We start from the raw sequence: 18,661 nt of genomic DNA, 5'->3' as shown, positions 1-18,661 counted from the left end.
ACAATAGGAAACGTTTCAAATATAGTGTGTAATAGATGAGCATACTGTATGCAACTTAATATGGTATGGTGGTGTGTTTACGTACACAGTTTTTCAGATTATAATTAATAAATTCTTATTCTGGATAAGCCATATAGTAAGTGCACCCATTTGACTGTGACCGGTTACAGTGGTTTGGTACAGAAGTCGCGATTATGTTAAGACTGTCCTAGACACTGCTACAGAAATGTACCTAACTTTGAAATGTAAAATAAATGGGAGGATATCGTGTGGGATTTTGGATATCATCGTAATATTGTGATACTAGAGTTTCGGGGGGCTACGCCCCCCTCAACCCCAGCCGCGCACGGGGCCCAGCCGTGTGTATATTGGGGGACCCAAATCGCCGGAGTGAAACTGTGGAACATTTTTTTTGAAAAAGGAAAAAATTTGAAGAAATAATATTTGTTATGTTTCAGGGGGTCCACAGGGGGTCCGCGGACCCCCTGATGGTCCACTGACCCCCTGTGGAGTGTTGGGACGCGCGGGGACACCCCTGGAACATTGCGGACCATTTCGGGGTATTTGTTTTTTTCATGAAGGTGGTTGCTTGTTTCTGGCGCAGGCTGTGCAAACCTGGCAACCCAGCGCATGCTGCCGCACGTTTAAGTGGCGTAGCGTCATGAGGGTCAGTGGGGCCGTGGCTCGGTCAGTGAAGTCCCTGTAGTGCGGATGATATGTGGCATAGAGGGGCAGATTGTAAATCCACAGAGGAAACATCCGTGGGCTACCATTGGTTCAGCGATGTGTGCGGTCGCCCTGCGGCCCCTCCTCCTCCACCAATGTGCAGTATTGAGAGCCCTGACGTCACAACAATTGGAGCGATGGGCACTGCACTGTGGTTGGTTAGGGTACACCTAGGGCCCAGGTAGAACCCAGTTAAAGCCTGCATGGGCAAACCCAGTTAGGACCCGCCTTGGTCCCACATAAACATGGCTAGTTGGGGCCCACCTAAGGGCCAGGTAGAAGCTACTTATAGCCTGCATGGGCATCGCAGTTGGGACTGAAGTGGATGCCGCTGACATTGCTGACATGGGGTCCATATGGTTTAGCCCACCTTGAAACCATATGGGAACTACGCTGGCATGCTGGCTGTAATGCAAACGCTGCATCATACCTGCAGTGTGTAGTTTGATGTTGTGTGTGTAGCAGATATACCTGCAGTGTGTAGATCAATGTCCATAGGAAAGTCAATGCCCAGCAGTGTTTTTTTTACCCAGCAGAGTTTCTAGTGTCTCTGTGTCTCTCTGGAAGAGGTTGCACATGAACTCTGCAGCCGCACTGAGGCGCTCCAACACAAACACTCTGACATTAAGCTGCTTCACACAACAAACATCAGCACCACGCTGCTGTTTGTCCAAAAGACACAATATGTGCTCTCCCACCAACGTCATGTGTTCATTTATCGACAGCCGTACAGACTCCTTTTGACACATTTTACGTCGTTTATCCAGCTCTCACTGACTCTCCACATCGGGCTGTTATTTTGCTGCGATCAAGTCAACGATGTGAGAGATTAGCTATCACAGACGGACGGACAGGGGGTGAAACATAGTGTTGCGCCATGCCTTTCGGCCTGGCGGAGACAATAAAAAACCGAAAGTAAAGGAAATGGCCATTTCTGCAACAGAAGTAGTCAATAAACTATGCTATGAAAACATGGGCCACATTGGCAAAGAATGTAAGAAAGAGGCAATCATGTAGAAAATAGGCGATCTCCAAGCTTACAAAGCCTCTGAACGTGAGGCGTTTCGAGCTTGTAGATCGGCTCTTTTCACAATATTTACTTGTGGAACGGAGTCAAACAGAATGGGGGGGTCCCAGATCAAGTACGTGTATTTGGGGGGGGGGGGGGGGGGGGGGCGGCGTGAAAGGGTTGATAAACACTGCTGTAATCGGAGCGAAATTATCTGAAATTACTACATGACCATAATGCAGCCTAACATGTGTTGCACGGGGCGGTCCTGCCATTACGTTAGTTACTGTAGTTGCTGTGGAGCGACATAGTTCTCCAGAAGACACACACAAACATACACCATCTACAATGGACGAACTGAGCAGCAATATAGACATTCACCACACGAACGTGCATTGTTGACAAAGTGATTGCACAGGCGCTGCAGGCATGACAACCAGGTTAGCGTTAGCGACATGGCAGCTATCACAGCGCCCTGTCCGTCGTGCTGCAACTGCCTGTGATGGCTACAGCAGTAACAGCAAGCTGTCTGCGATGCCATTGTCTGGAGACTGCTCTTAGCGTGACACGACCAATGACAGTGAGCGCTGTAGTTGTTGCTAAGATACGGTGGCGTCTCTGCCCCATAGCTTGTAGATCTCTCACACATGATTGGCGTAGGCTGCGTTGCCAGGTCTGACTTTGTGTCTAAGCAATGGTCGGCTGATTTTGGCGCGCCTTTGGGCTCGTTTGCATTGTGCGCACGGCAGCGCTTGTTTAGCGTACGTCAGCGCGACGTGGCAACGGACGTGGCAACGTGAAAGGCGATTGGCTGGTGAAAAGAAACACCCGACGTTACACCAGAAATGGTGCCTGGAGGAAATGGTGACCAAAAAAAAAGTTTGGAAAAAAAGGAAAAAACCCCCGCAGCGGCTGCGTGCAGTTGTGGTGATGAGGTCGTGCGCACGGTAAACGGTACGAAGCTGCCTCCCCTTCCGTTTTGTCCGACATTTGGTGAGTAGAATTAATTATGTTGCGCGGTGGAAAAGGTGTATTGAGCAGTGAGATGTCCCCTACGCGAGGCGTAAATTCAGCGCGGCCGGCGTGGCGAGTCAGTTGGCGACATGTGGTCTGGCGGTGCGTTGTTTAGTCGATAACAGAGCTGTGGGGTGTGGACACCGAGGGTGCGGAAGTTGGTCGCCATTTATATAGTTAGATGGCATAATTGGTTTTAATCACTTGAGCCCTATTTTATATTTTTCAACATTAAATAAATATCCGATCTACCAGCTCACAACACGTCACATAAGAATGGGATATTATCGTCAGAAGTCCTGTCTTCAGCCTTCATGATTTTGGGGGATAAACAATTACCTCATGAACACATACAAAATATAAATAAAAATAAATAAATACAATTAGTGCAATATTACTTACATTACATATAATACTTATATAATATTATACCGATAACCCAATTGGCTGGCCAATTGAAACACTTTAAAGCCAATGTTATCAGTTGAATTATTTGCATAGTTACTGCACTTTGGCTTTGTAAGGCAGAATACACAATATCTATATCAAGGTATTTGGTCAGAAATATTGTGACATAACATGATTTGGTCCATATCGCATACATACACACACATAGCAAATTAACATGTAGGTATGCCACAGCAATTCTGTCTCTTCCTCAATCGCCAATAACCTGCAAGGATCGTCCACAGAGCACACAAAAGGCCATGAACATAATGAGCTTTCTGGTTGTGAACCTGAGAATAAACAACAAACCGTAAGCCCTAGTGGGGGACGTGAACCTACAGACTCATCAGCTGGGAGGTCCACGCAGATTTCTTTCCCAGGGCACACTGTGGGAATGGGGCCCTGTTTACTGAGCAACTTTATTGGTGCTTCAATTGAAAAAGTTCATACAGGGGCCCCGGGGAGCATTTAGCAGACTTAAGAGGACATTCCAAGATGATAGGTGGTATTAGTAGGGGTTTTTGAGTTTCATACTCTGTCCGAGGAAGTATATGCTATGTACTGTACTGTACTGTATATAGGAGAGAGATCCAACTTAAACCTCGCTCAAGTCCTGATTGACAAAAGTGCATATTGTATATTTCACATTAAGCTTCATCATTGTTGTTGATGAAATGTCTGTTATTTCTGTTAACATTGAATAGGAAAGGAAAGCGATGAAACAAAACAAAGCAGGAAATGAATGGAGGATATGGTGCAACAGTGATAACTTTAGAATGTAGAGTTTTGACTCACGCCTATTTATTGCATTATAGTTCATAGTAAGGCATAACATCAGCTGAGAACTGCAAATGCTTACAATCAGCAAAACTGACAGGGTCCAGTTTATTTAACTTCTCTTATGGCATACTGTAGGTGGCTTTCAGACAACTCTACAACTATATTAGACACGTGCATATTTAAGCCCACCACAAACATAATAATTAAAATTGAGTGGCCAGAGGTAACCTTATTGTTAGAAGAAAACTAAATTAAGCATGTCACTCAAAGGTCACTAGTTTAAAACTAGAGAAAACCAGCAAGTGAATTTGAGATGTGCATGATATCACAGCTGTAAGGATAACTAATGCCACTCACTGCCCAATGTGGCAACCTTTTGCATGGTATTTATGTGACAAACTGCTTAATTACAGTAATTTTGTGGTTGAGTTTTATCTGCCAGTTCCCAAATGGCTTGACAGTATTACACTAGGATGTTGCTGCAAATTAAGTTTTATGAGTATAATGAGCGTTAAAATAAGGGTTAAACACAGCAGTTGACCATGTACACATTTAATTTTCAGCCAGATTCAGCAAGAAAGCCCCAGGCTACTCAGCTCTGCATTTTACTCGCGGAAATATACACATTCTGAAAATGTTAACATTCAAACGACATTACTGCAGGGATTTGGTCGGACTCAATGGTAGTTGCTAACGCTGTTGCTTTTGACCAGGAGGTTGTAAATTGTAAGCTCCTCAATTCTCATGACACAGAAGGATAAATATACTGTATGTTTTTCCTATGTAAAGAGTATAGCCATGTTGAGCAGATTAACCACCAACTGTGCTCAGTGGGAGAAAAAAAACTTCTGAAAGTCTGTCGAACATAAATAATAGTGTATGTTATGCATGCAGTCTTGAGTCTCTCAAGTGTACAGTATTTCTCTACTGTACATTTGAGCCATTTCCACAAACCACACACAGACCAAACAGATTTTTCCCCAGTACTGTGGATGTGCTGTTCAGTAGCTCCATACGTATGTTTTAGTTTTGAGTAGATTTTGTCCATCTTCCATCTTCTCCATCTATTCTATATTCTCCATCATCTATTCTATCTCCATCTTCTCCAACCTATTGTAGGTTTTACACAGTACGTTTCATTCAACTAGAGGTTCGGGCCACTACGTGGCCTTCACACCTACGTCGCACCAGATGTGGAAATCACCCCTTCTTCCGGGTTGGAAATGTGATGGGCGAGGCCTATTTGGGACTTCTGCGCGTCACTTCTGTGACGCGTTTTGCGTCGCAGAGGTGCGCAGCCCTGTGCACAAGCTTGTGAGTCGAGCCCATTGGTCGAAACCGTTTTCGCTTGTTCATGTAAAGTGGCCGCAGCTGCAGTACCTATGAATGGCCAGCATGTCCAATGCGCTTCAATGCAACCACTGGGTTCTGGGGGCTTGGGTATATGGGGTTTGTTTATGGTTATGTCTGAGTTAGAGTGACGTGGCCGTGGTCCGCACGTCCTCCCATTCGCCAATTTTAATATAGGATAGCTCAATAGTGTCCTGGGCTGAATGATGGTCTAACTCTCAACTGATGGCTCATAAAACACATCATAAGAGCTTGTGCTCTTATCAGCCAGGTGCTCAAACATTAACAAAATGCACAAACTTTTCATTCATACGAACATGTAAGTCTACATGTATACTAGAGTACTCCTAATGTGCCGTAGTGTCTATGCCAACATGCTACACATTTTGAATGTGTGCACTAATCAGTGACAGTGTCCTACCTATTCTGAAGAAAACCTGGCGACTGGCAAGTCAGCATGTGCAGTGGTTGTATACACGAATCCACGGAACGCTGCCCTGCGCGCAGCCATTGCTGCGGTGTCAGACTCGGTCAGCTGCTGCTGCGCGGTGTCAGTCAGCTGCAGTCACTGACTGCTCACGTTACTCTTTCACCTGCTTTTTACTAACCTTTACTAACACTAACTTTACAAAGATGTACAGAAAATCGGGACAAGGCACCTATACAACAGGTGCTAGTAGGCTAGTTTATGGCTGCTCTACTAACGTCAACAGACGGACAGAACCGCAGCAGCAGCTGACTGACACCGCAGCAATGGTTGCGCCACCTACAGTGCAGCGCTCCGTGGATTTGTGTATACAGGCATCAATTCAGCATGGTCCAAGTCTATTCCGTATTTGGGATTTCAATACTGGGTCTGATCAGTACACTTTCATCACACTTTACAAGAACAAAACAAGAACATTATAATGAAAACATGTAAATCAAAGATTTACCACAGACATGGACAATTCTTGCCTCGGATACATTTGTCTGTGTACGGACACATTGATGACCCTTGTGTGAGGAGCATTCAGTAATGTATGTTGATATAAATGCCAACGTAAGAATCACCTGGCCTTTAAACGCATCAGACTGCCCCCTACAGTATATCCTATCTAACTGCCCTCTTGTCAAACACCCAAACCCTAACATTGATTGATTGATTGATTGATTGATTGATTGCATTTTTTTATCAACAAAATATGCATCTGTACATTTGAGATACTGTATTAGTACAGTATTTTTAGAGTACTTTTGGCTTGGATATGAGTAAATTATAGGGGAACTTAAAGGGCAGATAGGATCCCTGTTCAAGAAATACACCTTAATATCTACCTTTCACTTCATTGCTTATTTTTTTTGCTGCTGGCAATGATAGTGTACATTAGGTTAGCTAGGGAAAACCACCTTGTTCACAAGGACACTTGATATTAAACATCATGATCAAACATGAACAGAAACACTTTTTACGTTTTCAGGCCCGTCCACTGGGGGTCATCTAGGGGTCCAGGACTCCTAGGGGGTCCTCAGAGTTACTAAAGGGGGAATTCCAAATCTTTGTGTGAAAGGAACATAATTAGTATTTATATATCTGAAAATACACGTTAACACAGCCTTGGAGGCCACCCATAGACACTTGAAAGTAACAATAATACAGTACATGTACTGTAGTAACACTGGTATTGTCCTTTAAGTTAGGGGACACATCGGAGGTTATTGCTTCCCCACTTTTTGGTAACTTTTAATATTAGAGGTTGTCTGGGTCATTACACATCATCACGCCAAACACACAAGCAGGTGGTGACGTAACGTGTGGTGTAGTTCGTTTATAGCCTAAAGATTTTTATTTTATTTTATTTTTTTTACTTCTGGTGATTACATTTACTCTTCAATAATCATAACAGTGGTCTTCATTTGTGAAGATTATCTTTCTAAACAAAACTTGTAAGTATCATGAATTTGTATTTGCCACAGAGTTTATTTTCAGCAGTAACAAAAAATCCAATGCAAATATACGAACCAGGAAGATGCAAATTTCCTCCTTCCGCCTACAAAAATAAATCATCCCTGGACCTCTCTGTGAAGATGAAAAGACAACAAACTTTATTTGAAGTTGCACCTATGCTGCAACCTACATAAACCGTTGCCTATATAGATTATTTGTTATATGTATGTAAAATGATGTGACGTTTAACCCAGTTTCATCATACATTTGTACATTCACCCTGTCTCATAATCATATGAGAGAGGGTGAAAAAAAGGTCTGTATAAGTCAAATGTGTTGAACCCGATAGGGAAGGATAGGTACTAATTAATTGATTATGAATACTGCAATTTGAACTGTACTAGTGAAATTAGCAGCTTTATTGGTTAAGATTGAAGGCTCTACATTGCATGAAATGCTAGCTACAGGTGTTAAAGGCCCTGAACACTCATACAGGTGTTTTCAGCAACTCTTTCTGAAGCTGGGTGGAGCTATGCTGAGAATCTCAATTTCCCCAACTTTCAATTATAACTAGGCACGTACATAGACATACATACAGTATGTACAGTGTAAAGTATATGTATAGCTATACATAGTCTAGTAAATTAGCTATTAATATATAAACTAATATACAAGATGCACATCCGCAGACATTTTGAGCACTTTCAACATTGGAATGGTGCACAGAGAAAAACTTACAACAAACATGATTTCCAATTAGATCTTAATCTCAAATTTAACAAAGTGTAAAACAAAACTTTGTTTGTTATAAGAACCAGTCAAGTTGAAAGAATATTTGTACATATTACAATAAAAGGCGATATATAATTTGATAGGTGCTATACATTTAAATTTAAGTTATTAAATGATAGTTTTCATCATTTTGGTCGATACTGTATACTGTGCTACTGTAGCCTATGTACAGCATTGAAACATCAGTCGGTGATGGCATAGTACAGTACTTTTCACATTTTGTGAATACTCCTTTGTCTCTCTGGCTCTATACACTATCCATTGCATGACATGCCAAAAGAAAGTAGGTTTATGACTGGAAGGATACGTCATGTGCAAACGGCAAAATCATATTATACAGTACACACACACACACTCGCACACACACAGTATATATACCTCTGATAAAATGTCTATCCCCACTGCCCCAATCAAAGATGTCAGTGAAGATAGGAAATGTCTTTTACAATTTGAGGAAATAATTCTTGAAATCTTTAAGGCACAGCAAAAATGGGTAAAAACGTGATGGGGCTGAATGCTTTCCAGAGGGCGAGTAAGTCATTTCACAAAGTCAAGGATAAATAATCCAGTTCATGGAACCAAGCCTGGTGAGTGCAGAAAAGATGTTCCAAGAATTATGATACCATGAAATGACTGTATTGTCACACTCCCATGTTTCTTTCTCTTGTGTGTACACCATCCATTGTGTGTACCTGTGGTACACCATCCCCCATCCCCCTCCGCCATCCGAGAAGCCCCCCTGGGTTTGTCCTCCTTGGCACGGTCCACAGAGGCCTGGGCAAAGAGATTATAGAGAGATTTGGAATTTCAGCACACTACTCAGTGTGTGCAGTACAGTACAGTACATTGAAAATGCTAGGATAGGCTCTGTGCATAACTGTAGTCACAGGTTTGCAGAAGGTGGCATACATAACCAAACAGGTATGCCACCTTCTGGAAACCTTGGACTACAGTTAGGCACAGAGCGTTAGTAGTCTTCCCAGAATGAGACGGAGATAGCTGAGACAATTTCACTACAGTGATTGAACTGGTGTGCAGGGTTGGCTTACCTTGACTGACAGAAATCATGGCACTTAGAGTCTCCAACAAGCGCAGCACAAGTGCAGCGATGAGTTGGATTTGCCCCCTCAACTTCAAGGGGCATCCCTCCAGCAGCGCGCCTGGTTCGCTGATGTCCACCATAGTTGGATATTCCATAGGGAACTGTGTGTCTAGAAGGTGGAACACAAGTCTATCAAAACCCAGTTTCCAGGGCTATAACATGAAAGCAATTGTCCCAAAGGAGGCCCACTTGAAAACAGATGAATCACAGAGTGGGCTTCACATAATGACGTTGCTTTAAATCCACAACACAGCTATCTCTATTAGTGCACTGATTCTCAAAGTGAGGTGCGGGGACCCCCAAAGGGTGTCAGGGGGTCTGCAGCAAATTGAGTAACAGTATAAACCTTTAAGCCCCATTTTATTTTTCAGCTATTTGAAAAGAGCCGATCTAGCTCACAACGCATTGCATCACAACGTGTTGTTGTGAGTTTGCAGATTGTCTATTTAAAAAAAGAAAGAAAAAAAGAAGAATCGTGACAAATGTTCTCTTATGGGGGTCCCTGGCTTTCCTTTCAAATTATATCAAATGGGAATATATATGAATTTGGAGGTCCTTCCTTGACATGAAAATGTTTGAGAAGCACTGTGTGAGGTACATCTAATGATCTCTCAGTTCTCCTATTCCATACTGTATAGAAGAGGAGATTTTGGGACCAGTAAGATCTGTTATTGGTTCAGATTTCAAAAGCATGAGTGTGTAGTTTGATTTGTATCCAACATATGAATGAAAGCAGAACAGACGCCTTCATGTTTCATAGCTCATGCACCATACATACACAAACATACACAAAAAGCAGAGTAAGATTTTGTTGAGTTGCATTTAAAGGCACACCTACAAATACTCTACTTGCAATTTCTTAAAGGGGTATTTATTTCACTTTAAAACACTTCTTTAACACTGGGACACAACTAAGTATAAAACAGGCTTAAAGTAAACCGTTTTCTCACATTTTGTCTACTTTCTTCCATGCCAGTTTGTTTTTTACTAACTGTTGGTTAAGTTACACAACAAGACCTGTAACTTTCTAGCAAGTCATTTGTTATGATCATTTGTTATTGGATTATGTATTATGTTGAAATGTTTGTGTTTTCTACTTTTCTGTATTTTCAGTTTTACAAATTCACAGTGACCACCAGTAAAGAGCTTAAACGAAGCCACTGTCAAAGGAGCTTTATTGGGAGCACTTGTTAGCTGTCTGCCAAGCCATAAATGTTTGTGCAAGCAGAATTAATTGAATGTAACTATAGCTACAACATGTGCTCATTTTGCTAAATTGTGATGCATAAGAATATGTTACTGGATTATGTATTATGTTGAAATGTTTGTGTTTTCTATTTTTCTGTATTTTCAGTTTTACAAATTAACAGTGACCACCAGTAAAGAGCTTAAACAGAGCCACTGTCTAAGGAGCTTTATTGGGAGCACTTGTTAGCTGTTTGCCAAGTCATTCAGACTATACCAAACGTATTGTAAGGGCAGAACACAAGTATCATGAGTATGAATTTCTTGCATTCACAAAAAAAGAAAATTACATTTACAACATATTACTCACACAAACATTTTCAGATTTACAGCTTTATCTCTCACATATAAACAGTACAGTAAGCCAAAACAATGTCTGAAGCAAATGGACCAATACTTTTTTGGCTGCTTTTAAGTGCTGCTTGTTTTACACTGGAATGCTTTCAGTTGCATACAGAGGCAAGGTGACCCAAATCATTTCATCAGCTTGTGTTGTCAATCCTAGGAAAGGACATCCTAGGAATTTACACAGAAATAATATCCCCTTAGAACGGTAGCTTAAAACAGTGTAGCCTGATTATTTCATTTGTTTTATAATACATTTAGAAAAGATATTGGTGTAGAAAATATGTGTAACTAAACTTAAGGCTTTAGCAGTGGATCTGTGTTTATATCTATGACCACCATGGAATGTAACATTCTTGTAGCTTGATATGGATTTATTGAAAATTACACTGTGAATCTAATTCCATCTGGGGAAAAGAAATTGCATTGAGAAAAGGCAACATGTGCAAGTTTTGTACCGTGGTGCACATGAAACCTGCAGTCAGTGTTATTGCCAAAGAACCCAAATGAGGACTGCATTGTTTTAAGGTTCACTGCCAATCCCAGGGAATTTTGGTTAGTTGTCTTTTTTCCAGTTTTCTAGCTGCTGCACACTTGGCAAGGAATTCTTAAATTTGAGGTTGAACCACAACCCCAAAGTTACGAAAAGTGTGACCGTATACTATAAACAGCATGCAGTCTTGAGTTGTTGAACCAGACTGCTTCACAGTTGTGCGAGCTGACAGGGACATAAACAAAGTGGTAAAACGAAGGGTGGAGGACTTGCCCGGTGCTATGGCGGCGGATGCGTGTGACATCATTAACTGCGCTGTTAATGATGCGCTGCACTGCAACTATGTGTGTGTGCTTGTGTGTGCTGGTGTGTGCGTGAGCATGTGTGCATTCATATCTGTAACGGAATCTAATTTGTTTCCTGCCAAGCAAAACCACAGCCGGAAAGAGATCAACTTCTCTATGGCACTATATCAATTTATCTTGGCTTAGTTAACAACAAATAACTGATTGTGTAAATATTATTCCTTAACAACTTGGATTGGTTTATTCAGTCTCTTTTCATTTGGGATGAAAAAAATAGTCTTGGACTAATACATGTGATGTGATTAAGATTGAATCCTTAGCTGTGGCTTGGCAATCATTATTTGTAGGCCTAATGCCCACAGGTGAGGATGAACTGCAAATGCCTATCTGATAATTACTTTTTCCATTAACTCCATGAGTCTCCTCTCTAACTAAATTATCTGGACTGGAAATAAGTGAGTGACTGCATAAAGACAGCAAAATTATGCAACGTTTTAAAAGAAGGAGCATTCTGCTTCCAAAGAAAAAGAACAGAAATACCAAACAGATGTATGTGAAGATGGTCAGACGGTCAAATGTACTGTATGATAAGGAAAAGATTTGACAGTTCTGATCAATTGTACGTTTTGACAGTTCTGATCAATTGTAAGTTCTTGAGTCTATAATATAAATATGAAGGCTGTGAAGTTCTGTCAAGAAATATGTTCTCTTCTTTGTAGAGTGGATAGCTATGTAGCCATTTCAAAAACCTTTAAGACAGATCTGGTGTACTACTCAGCCAGAGTGGTCAGCATTGTCTACTTTCTGGGGGTTACACTGTAAATGGAGAGAACTTCCTCTAGCAAACTGAATTTACAAACAGTTTGTTAAAGTCGCCCTCCAAGTGCCGGTTTGGTGCCAGTTGCTCTTGCACAATAACACAAATCTACAACCATACATTTTCAACCAGCATAGCGAGATTCTTTTTTTTTTTGCAGCTCAGCTTAAACTTTGGTTGTCGTGATTATGACAAGGGTTTCAAGTTGGCATGAAACAATTGTTGACTAAATACAAGCATGAAATGGGATAAGTGTGCTTGTAATCCTATTGACAGGGACGATACTCCGGAGGGGAATGTGAGTCACACAAACATACACCTCGAAGCAGTTTCTTATAACCACAGTTTGTGCTGAGCGTGAGTAGCAACTCCTCTCGCTGAAAATAACGGATTTTTAACTGAATTAATTAATTACAAACGGTATACTGGTAAATCAGGCAGGTAGTAACATGTGCAGCGTACTCAAAAGAGCCGACTGCGGTTCTTGCGCAAAAATTAAGTGAAAGAAAGCCTTGCTAAACCGTTTAATTTATGGTATGAGATGGTGTGACTGATATTTATGAGGTGTTAAAAAAAGGTGTGGCATGAGCAGGCCATCAGTATACAGTGGAGTGAATGTAAACACATTCCATCATGTATGCAATCCTGCTGTATCTTGCAGTACTTCTCTTAGTCTGTAACTGTATCTTAACTGCTATGCTGTCTCTGGCAAATTTCCCCTATGGGATCAATACCTGTCTGTCTGTCTGTCTGTCTGTCTGTCTGTCTGTCCGTACTGTATAAGACAAGGCCACAATTAATGACAGAAGCAGTACAACTAAATCATTTGTCAGTCCAATTTTGTAGGCTGGGAAGAAGTTTATACAAAAAGGGAAACTAAAAGACCTTTACTGTGAATGTCTGGTCAACTGCACTGTGAAAGCATGGCAAGCTTATTTGTAAAGGACATTTCATAATACAAAAGCAATTCAAAGTGCTTTACATAAGGCATAGCAAAGCAGGTATAGGCATAAAAGGCATTTAAAGATAAACAAATAATAAAATGAACCGGAAGGGGGTGCTCCGCAGAGCACATATCTACAGTATGCCAGACTGGGTGACCTACCCAGGGCTGTCTAAATCGTGGGTTACAGCTGTCACCATTATACAGTAATAGGCACCAACCTTTACTATAGTGCACTCCGAAACCCATGTTAATATAGTAACAAACTTCTATGAGTAAAACCAATGGCCAGAAATAGAGTCCAAGAGGGAAGCAGGCACATCCCAACAAAGATTCCACAGGTGCTGAACAAAAATACATACAATGGAGAAGAAGGGAAGTCCGCACACCAATGGCCATATGGTTTGCTTTACACCAACTCATCTACACTACAGAGCCAAGGCACGAACCTGTCACCATTATTCAGTATACAGTAGGCACCAATCTCTATAATACTATAGTGCACTCAAACCATGTTAAGTAGGATCAAAGCCTGAAGTCAATGAATTGGTAGCCTCCCATCATGTTCTGTCACATCTGTATACTATTACCAATCTCTGATAGACCTGGGGAGTTCTCTCTGAACTCTGTCCACCAAACCTCATAGCCTCTTTACATCAAGGTAGTGGTATTTCAGCTTACTTGGATTTGATACGGTAGACCTTGCCAGGCCCTTTGACAAGGCAGTAGAAGACAACTTAGCAACTTTCATACTGTATGTCCACCAAACAAGCATATATCTCCAATATACAAAAGGAATATGACTTTAAAATGTAAAGGTCTCCTCGCTTTAAGTATGATTAAGTTAGGTCCAGGCTTTTGAGATGCATGTGTTTTGTTCTCTGATCATTGAAAACATCTGTGTTTGTCATGTTATATTGTACTCATGGGAGAATATTGTCTCTGGTATGTGAATAGATTACAGAAGTCCCACATTACAGCTATTTACAGTTTACTGGACTACCACTGAATGTTTGCACCATGCCCAGGACAAACTGTTGGAAGCAGTGAAGGTTTGTTATACATTTTGAGTGTAAGAGGTGACAAGGAAATGTGCAATAAGTTATTAAAAGACATTAGAAGTTTGGGTCAAAAAATAAAAGGTTTGGTCAATCTGTATTGTTCAGGACAATTTTCTATGCTGTATACCAGGACAAATATAGGATAGGTTAAATAATTCTACATCATTTATTTGCAGCTGAAATTAGGCCAATATAAACAAAATAGCAATAATGTAATAGAGTAGAGAGCCTATGAGCCACAGAGCCTGTATGAACAGGCTCTGTGGCTCATAGGTAACACAGATAATTGCAGACTCTCAACATCCTCTCTGAATATGAACCTCTGCCATCAGGAAGAAGACTCATTGTGCTGAAGTGTAAATCAAAGTGCTATGGCTTGATCTAGCCGCCATCCAGCTGCTGACATTAAAATGTAGATTAATAGAGCACCGAAATCTGAGGTTTGTCTACCAGGTTCACGGTTTTCCACCCCCATTCTGAATCCCATAGACCTATTTAATATTGCGTCAAATAAGAACTGTGTTCCAAAAATAAACAAATGACCCCGGCGGTTTTACTCTTATGGATATGAAGCATCAACTGACGGTGAGAAAACTCTGATGTTACTTCTGCCGAATTAGTTACATTTTCGCCAGAAACAGACTGTATCAAATATAAGTGACTGACTATCATAAACGATACAGAACCTCCTCCCTGACAATATCGCCGAGAGAGTTTGTTTATTTTTGCACCACAATTCTTATACGAGACGATTCTATGATGACCCAATGTTATTCTCCATAGAGAAATTACTTTGCGAACCTGGGGATGAACGAGTGACGTCAGGACTTCTGTACTCTATAGCAGTGGTTCTCAACCTTTTCAGGCCGTGACCCCCAAAATAATCATATTTGAACTGGGGACCCCCCATTTTGTTTGACTCCGCTCCACAGATAAATATTGTGAAAATAGCTGATCTACAAGCTCACAACGCCTCGCAATATTTGCCTCTTTCTTATATTATTTGACAATTTGGCCAATGTTTTATAGTATGGTTTGTTGATAACTTTTGATGCAGTAATAGTCTTTTTATTTTCTTTTTCTTTTTTAGCTATTAAAAAGGTCTTAAAAGTCCATAAATTGTCACTTCACTGTCATCTGGGGACCCCCCAAAATCATGTGGGGACCCCCCTGGGGGTCCCGACCCACAGGTTGAGAACCACTGCTCTATAGGACAATCTGCAATAAATAAGCACTTGTCACGTTGGCCCTTTAAGCTCCTTTTTAAGCCATCATGCTGTTAATGTTAAATGTATAGCCTAGTCAGATGTATTCTATGTTTAAGATGATTGTATGTAAAGCAACTGTCTAGCAACTTTTTGGTCTACAGTATGTGGGTGATGATGAAACAGGAGGACTAATGCGGAGTACAGAGCATATGATTTAGGCTTGGTTTTCAGTTCCCTCCCTGCATCAGCACCATGGACAGTGACTAGTAGCCTAATTCTAATGGGTTTGAAACCAAAAAACAACTGATAATACACTGATAATACACTGATAATACACATCAAAGGCCACAGAGCAGCAGATGGAGGGATGTAGACAGGACAGAGAATGGAGAAGGATGGAGTGTGAAGAGAGAGAGAGAGAGGGGGGGGCATACAGTACATACATAACTACCAGTGGTGGAAAAAGTACTCACATTTTTTACTTAAGTAAAAGTATCAATACTGCAATGTAGGGATACTTTTTTTTACAAGTAAAAGTCCGGAATTAAGAATGTATTTGAATAAAAGTACAAAAGTATTGGTAAAATGTTTTAACTTAAGAAGTAGAAAGTACTCATTATGCAGAATGTCCCGTTTCATATAAAATGTATAAAAATCTTTTGAAAATAGCAGATCTACAAGCTCACAATGCCTCGCATTGCGAGGCATTGTGAGTTGTAGCCTACATACTTACTCAGGTGTGTTGATCCAGATGATATCTAAGTGACAGTAGTAGACACACTCCTTGTCTCTGTAGGAATAACATGTGCAGCGCTTGGATCTTGACTTGGTTCCAGACCCAGACACATGGTTAGACTCCCTCTTCAGAGAGACCTGATCACCCCTGGGTGTGTCGGCTTCGGCTCTGATCAAGACACCCGCACCCGAGGCCAAGATGATACCTTGTATGAAAATATGAAAATGCCGTTTCACGTCATATTAGAAATATATAACACGCAAATAATATACAACTACACATATACAGTAGGCTACTACTTTGTCGCGCTCTAGTCTAGCCTATGTCACCAGCAGTGGTGTAAAGTAACTAAGTACATTTACTCAAGTACTGTACTTAAGTACAATTTTGTGTTTTTTTGTGGTGCTTTTTACTTTACTTGGGTATATCCAATTTTCAGTAGGCTACTTTTACTTCTACTCATACATCTCAGAGGCAAATATTGTACTTTTACTCCAATCATTTGAAAACTTTCGTTGCTAGATACTTTAGATTTTTTTTATTTTATTACAAAACATTACCCACTTCCGAACTAAATACATTTTGGCCATTTGAAAATAGCCGATCTACAAGCTCACAATGCATGCATAAATCTGCTTTTTTCAAATGATTATTAGACATTTTATACATTTGAAATGGGACATGCTGCATAATGAGCACATTTACTTTTGTACTTTAAGTATATTTTGATAACAAAACGTTTGTACTTTTACTCAAGCAAATGTTGAATTCCGGACTTTTACTTGTAACAGAATAGATTTCTACATTTCAGTATTCATACTTTTACTTAAGTAAAACATTTAAGTATTTTTTTTACCAGCAATGTAGCCTGTAATATCAGCCATTCCAGGGCTAAACTCTGACCAGAACTCTTTTGTAGCTAATCACTGCCTAAAGGTCAACATAATATGGTTGATTCAAATGGTAACATTTAAACTGATTTGAATTGTTCTTATGTTTTTATTTTCCACAGTGTGGCTGATATCGGCATCATTAATTGTTTGAGTGATTTCTCCGAGGATCTCAAATAAAAGTTGAATGAATGACATTATGCTGTAGGCCATTGGTTCTCAAAGTGGGGTCCGGGGACCCCCAGGGGTCCTTGAGGGAGTTCCAGGGGGTCCCCAGCTAAATGATAGATTAGGCACCAAATGGACCCTTATGGGTCTGTAACTCTGAGTGTACGAATGGAACCAAATGGACCCGTTCCATTTGTACACTCTCAGAGTTAAATTGACATAGATTTTACAATATAAATTGCGGTCCAAGTGATAGAAATGCCATTAAATGGGGGTCCGTTGCCCTAATGCATGTCAAACTGGGGGTCCTTGAAATTAAAATGGTTGAGAATCACTGCTAGAGAGCCATAAAAATCTTCTATTATGGGGGTCCCTGGTTTATCTTTTCAAATGGGGGTCCGCGCGGTCTAATAAGTGTCTATTTGGGGGTCCTTGGCACGAAAAAGTTTGAGAACCACTGCTGTAGGCTATTGACCCCTTAACAGACGACGTCACACTGATAAGAACCAGTATGCAACCCATTCTATCAGGTCTCGATAGAGATAGGACGCGCCTCACTAGCCAACACACTAGAGGGGGTTGGGGTGCGCTGCCGAAACAACAGGTTGGGAATTGATTGTGTGAAACAATCACCTGTGCGTCCAGTCTCAATGTTAGTAAACAAATAATTGGTCTTACCCTGCAAAATGATCAATGCCAGACCCGTGGAAAGCATGCTCGTGTCGATGATCCTTGCCATGTTATAATCCCCAAATCAGTCGTTATAAAAAGATGTAGCACACATGTTTAAATTAATCTCCAATGATGTATAATCCATAGCCTACACGATTGTGGAGGAATGTGTTGCAATCATCTCCAGCAATCCAGACATAGTTTATAACAGCTCCTCGAGTGACAGATCTTCAACTGTCCCTTTCATATTTGGTGAACAAACTCACTCTATGCAGTAGTTAAAAGGTGCAGAATGATGTTCAGCCAAACTCACTCCGTCCGCCTCCAAACAGCACACCTCCTTCAATGGTGCCAGGATGCTACGCCCTCTTTCTGGCAGACACATAATAAGTACTATTTTGGTCAGTGGTGTAAAGTAATTAAGTACATTTACTCAAGTACTATACTTTTTTGAGGTCTTTTTTATTTTACTGGAGTATTTCAAATTTGTATTGGTCTCCCCATCTCTACAGCTCTTTTATACAAACATAAAATACATTTTCAGGTCGGTTATCAATTTCATCCAATCAGAAGAGAGTAGGGCCTACCCATTTATCAGTTTACATATTATAGTGTTCCAGTATTAAAAAAA

The 18,661-nt window shown here is 40.8% G+C and overlaps 1 protein-coding gene across 1 annotated transcript; it reads right to left on the bottom strand.

Moving 5' to 3' along the window:
- Positions 1-7,285: 7,285 nt before the first annotated feature.
- Positions 7,286-18,276, bottom strand: LOC311054502 (endothelin-3-like). Its single transcript, XM_084070514.1, has 4 exons — positions 18,037-18,276; positions 16,298-16,505; positions 9,095-9,256; positions 7,286-8,819 (listed from the first exon to the last, which is right to left on the bottom strand). Exons 1-4 carry the CDS (start codon positions 18,095-18,097, stop codon positions 8,687-8,689), a joined length of 564 nt encoding a protein of 187 aa, XP_083926640.1. The 5' UTR covers positions 18,098-18,276; the 3' UTR covers positions 7,286-8,686.
- Positions 18,277-18,661: the final 385 nt, after the last annotated feature.

This window comes from Gymnoscopelus microlampas, assembly GCF_963454915.1.
Source record: "Gymnoscopelus microlampas genome assembly, chromosome: 10".
Classification (NCBI taxonomy): domain Eukaryota; kingdom Metazoa; phylum Chordata; class Actinopteri; order Myctophiformes; family Myctophidae; genus Gymnoscopelus; species Gymnoscopelus microlampas.
Note: the sequence above shows the minus strand (reverse complement) of the source record. Positions and strands in the feature narration are given on the sequence as shown.

What these genes read in the sequence shown, in the direction of transcription:
- LOC311054502 (XM_084070514.1), bottom strand. Translation starts at nt 18,097, where the DNA reads ATGGCAAGGATCATCGACACGAGCATGCTTTCCACGGGTCTGGCATTG. An exon ending in GGCATTGATCATTTTGCAGG is followed by an intron (nt 16,506 to 18,036) that starts GTAAGACCAATT and finishes TTTTCATACAAG; the next exon opens with GTATCATCTTGGCCTCGGGT. An exon ending in ATCTGGATCAACACACCTGA is followed by an intron (nt 9,257 to 16,297) that starts GTAAGTATGTAG and finishes TCCACCTTCTAG; the next exon opens with ACACACAGTTCCCTATGGAA.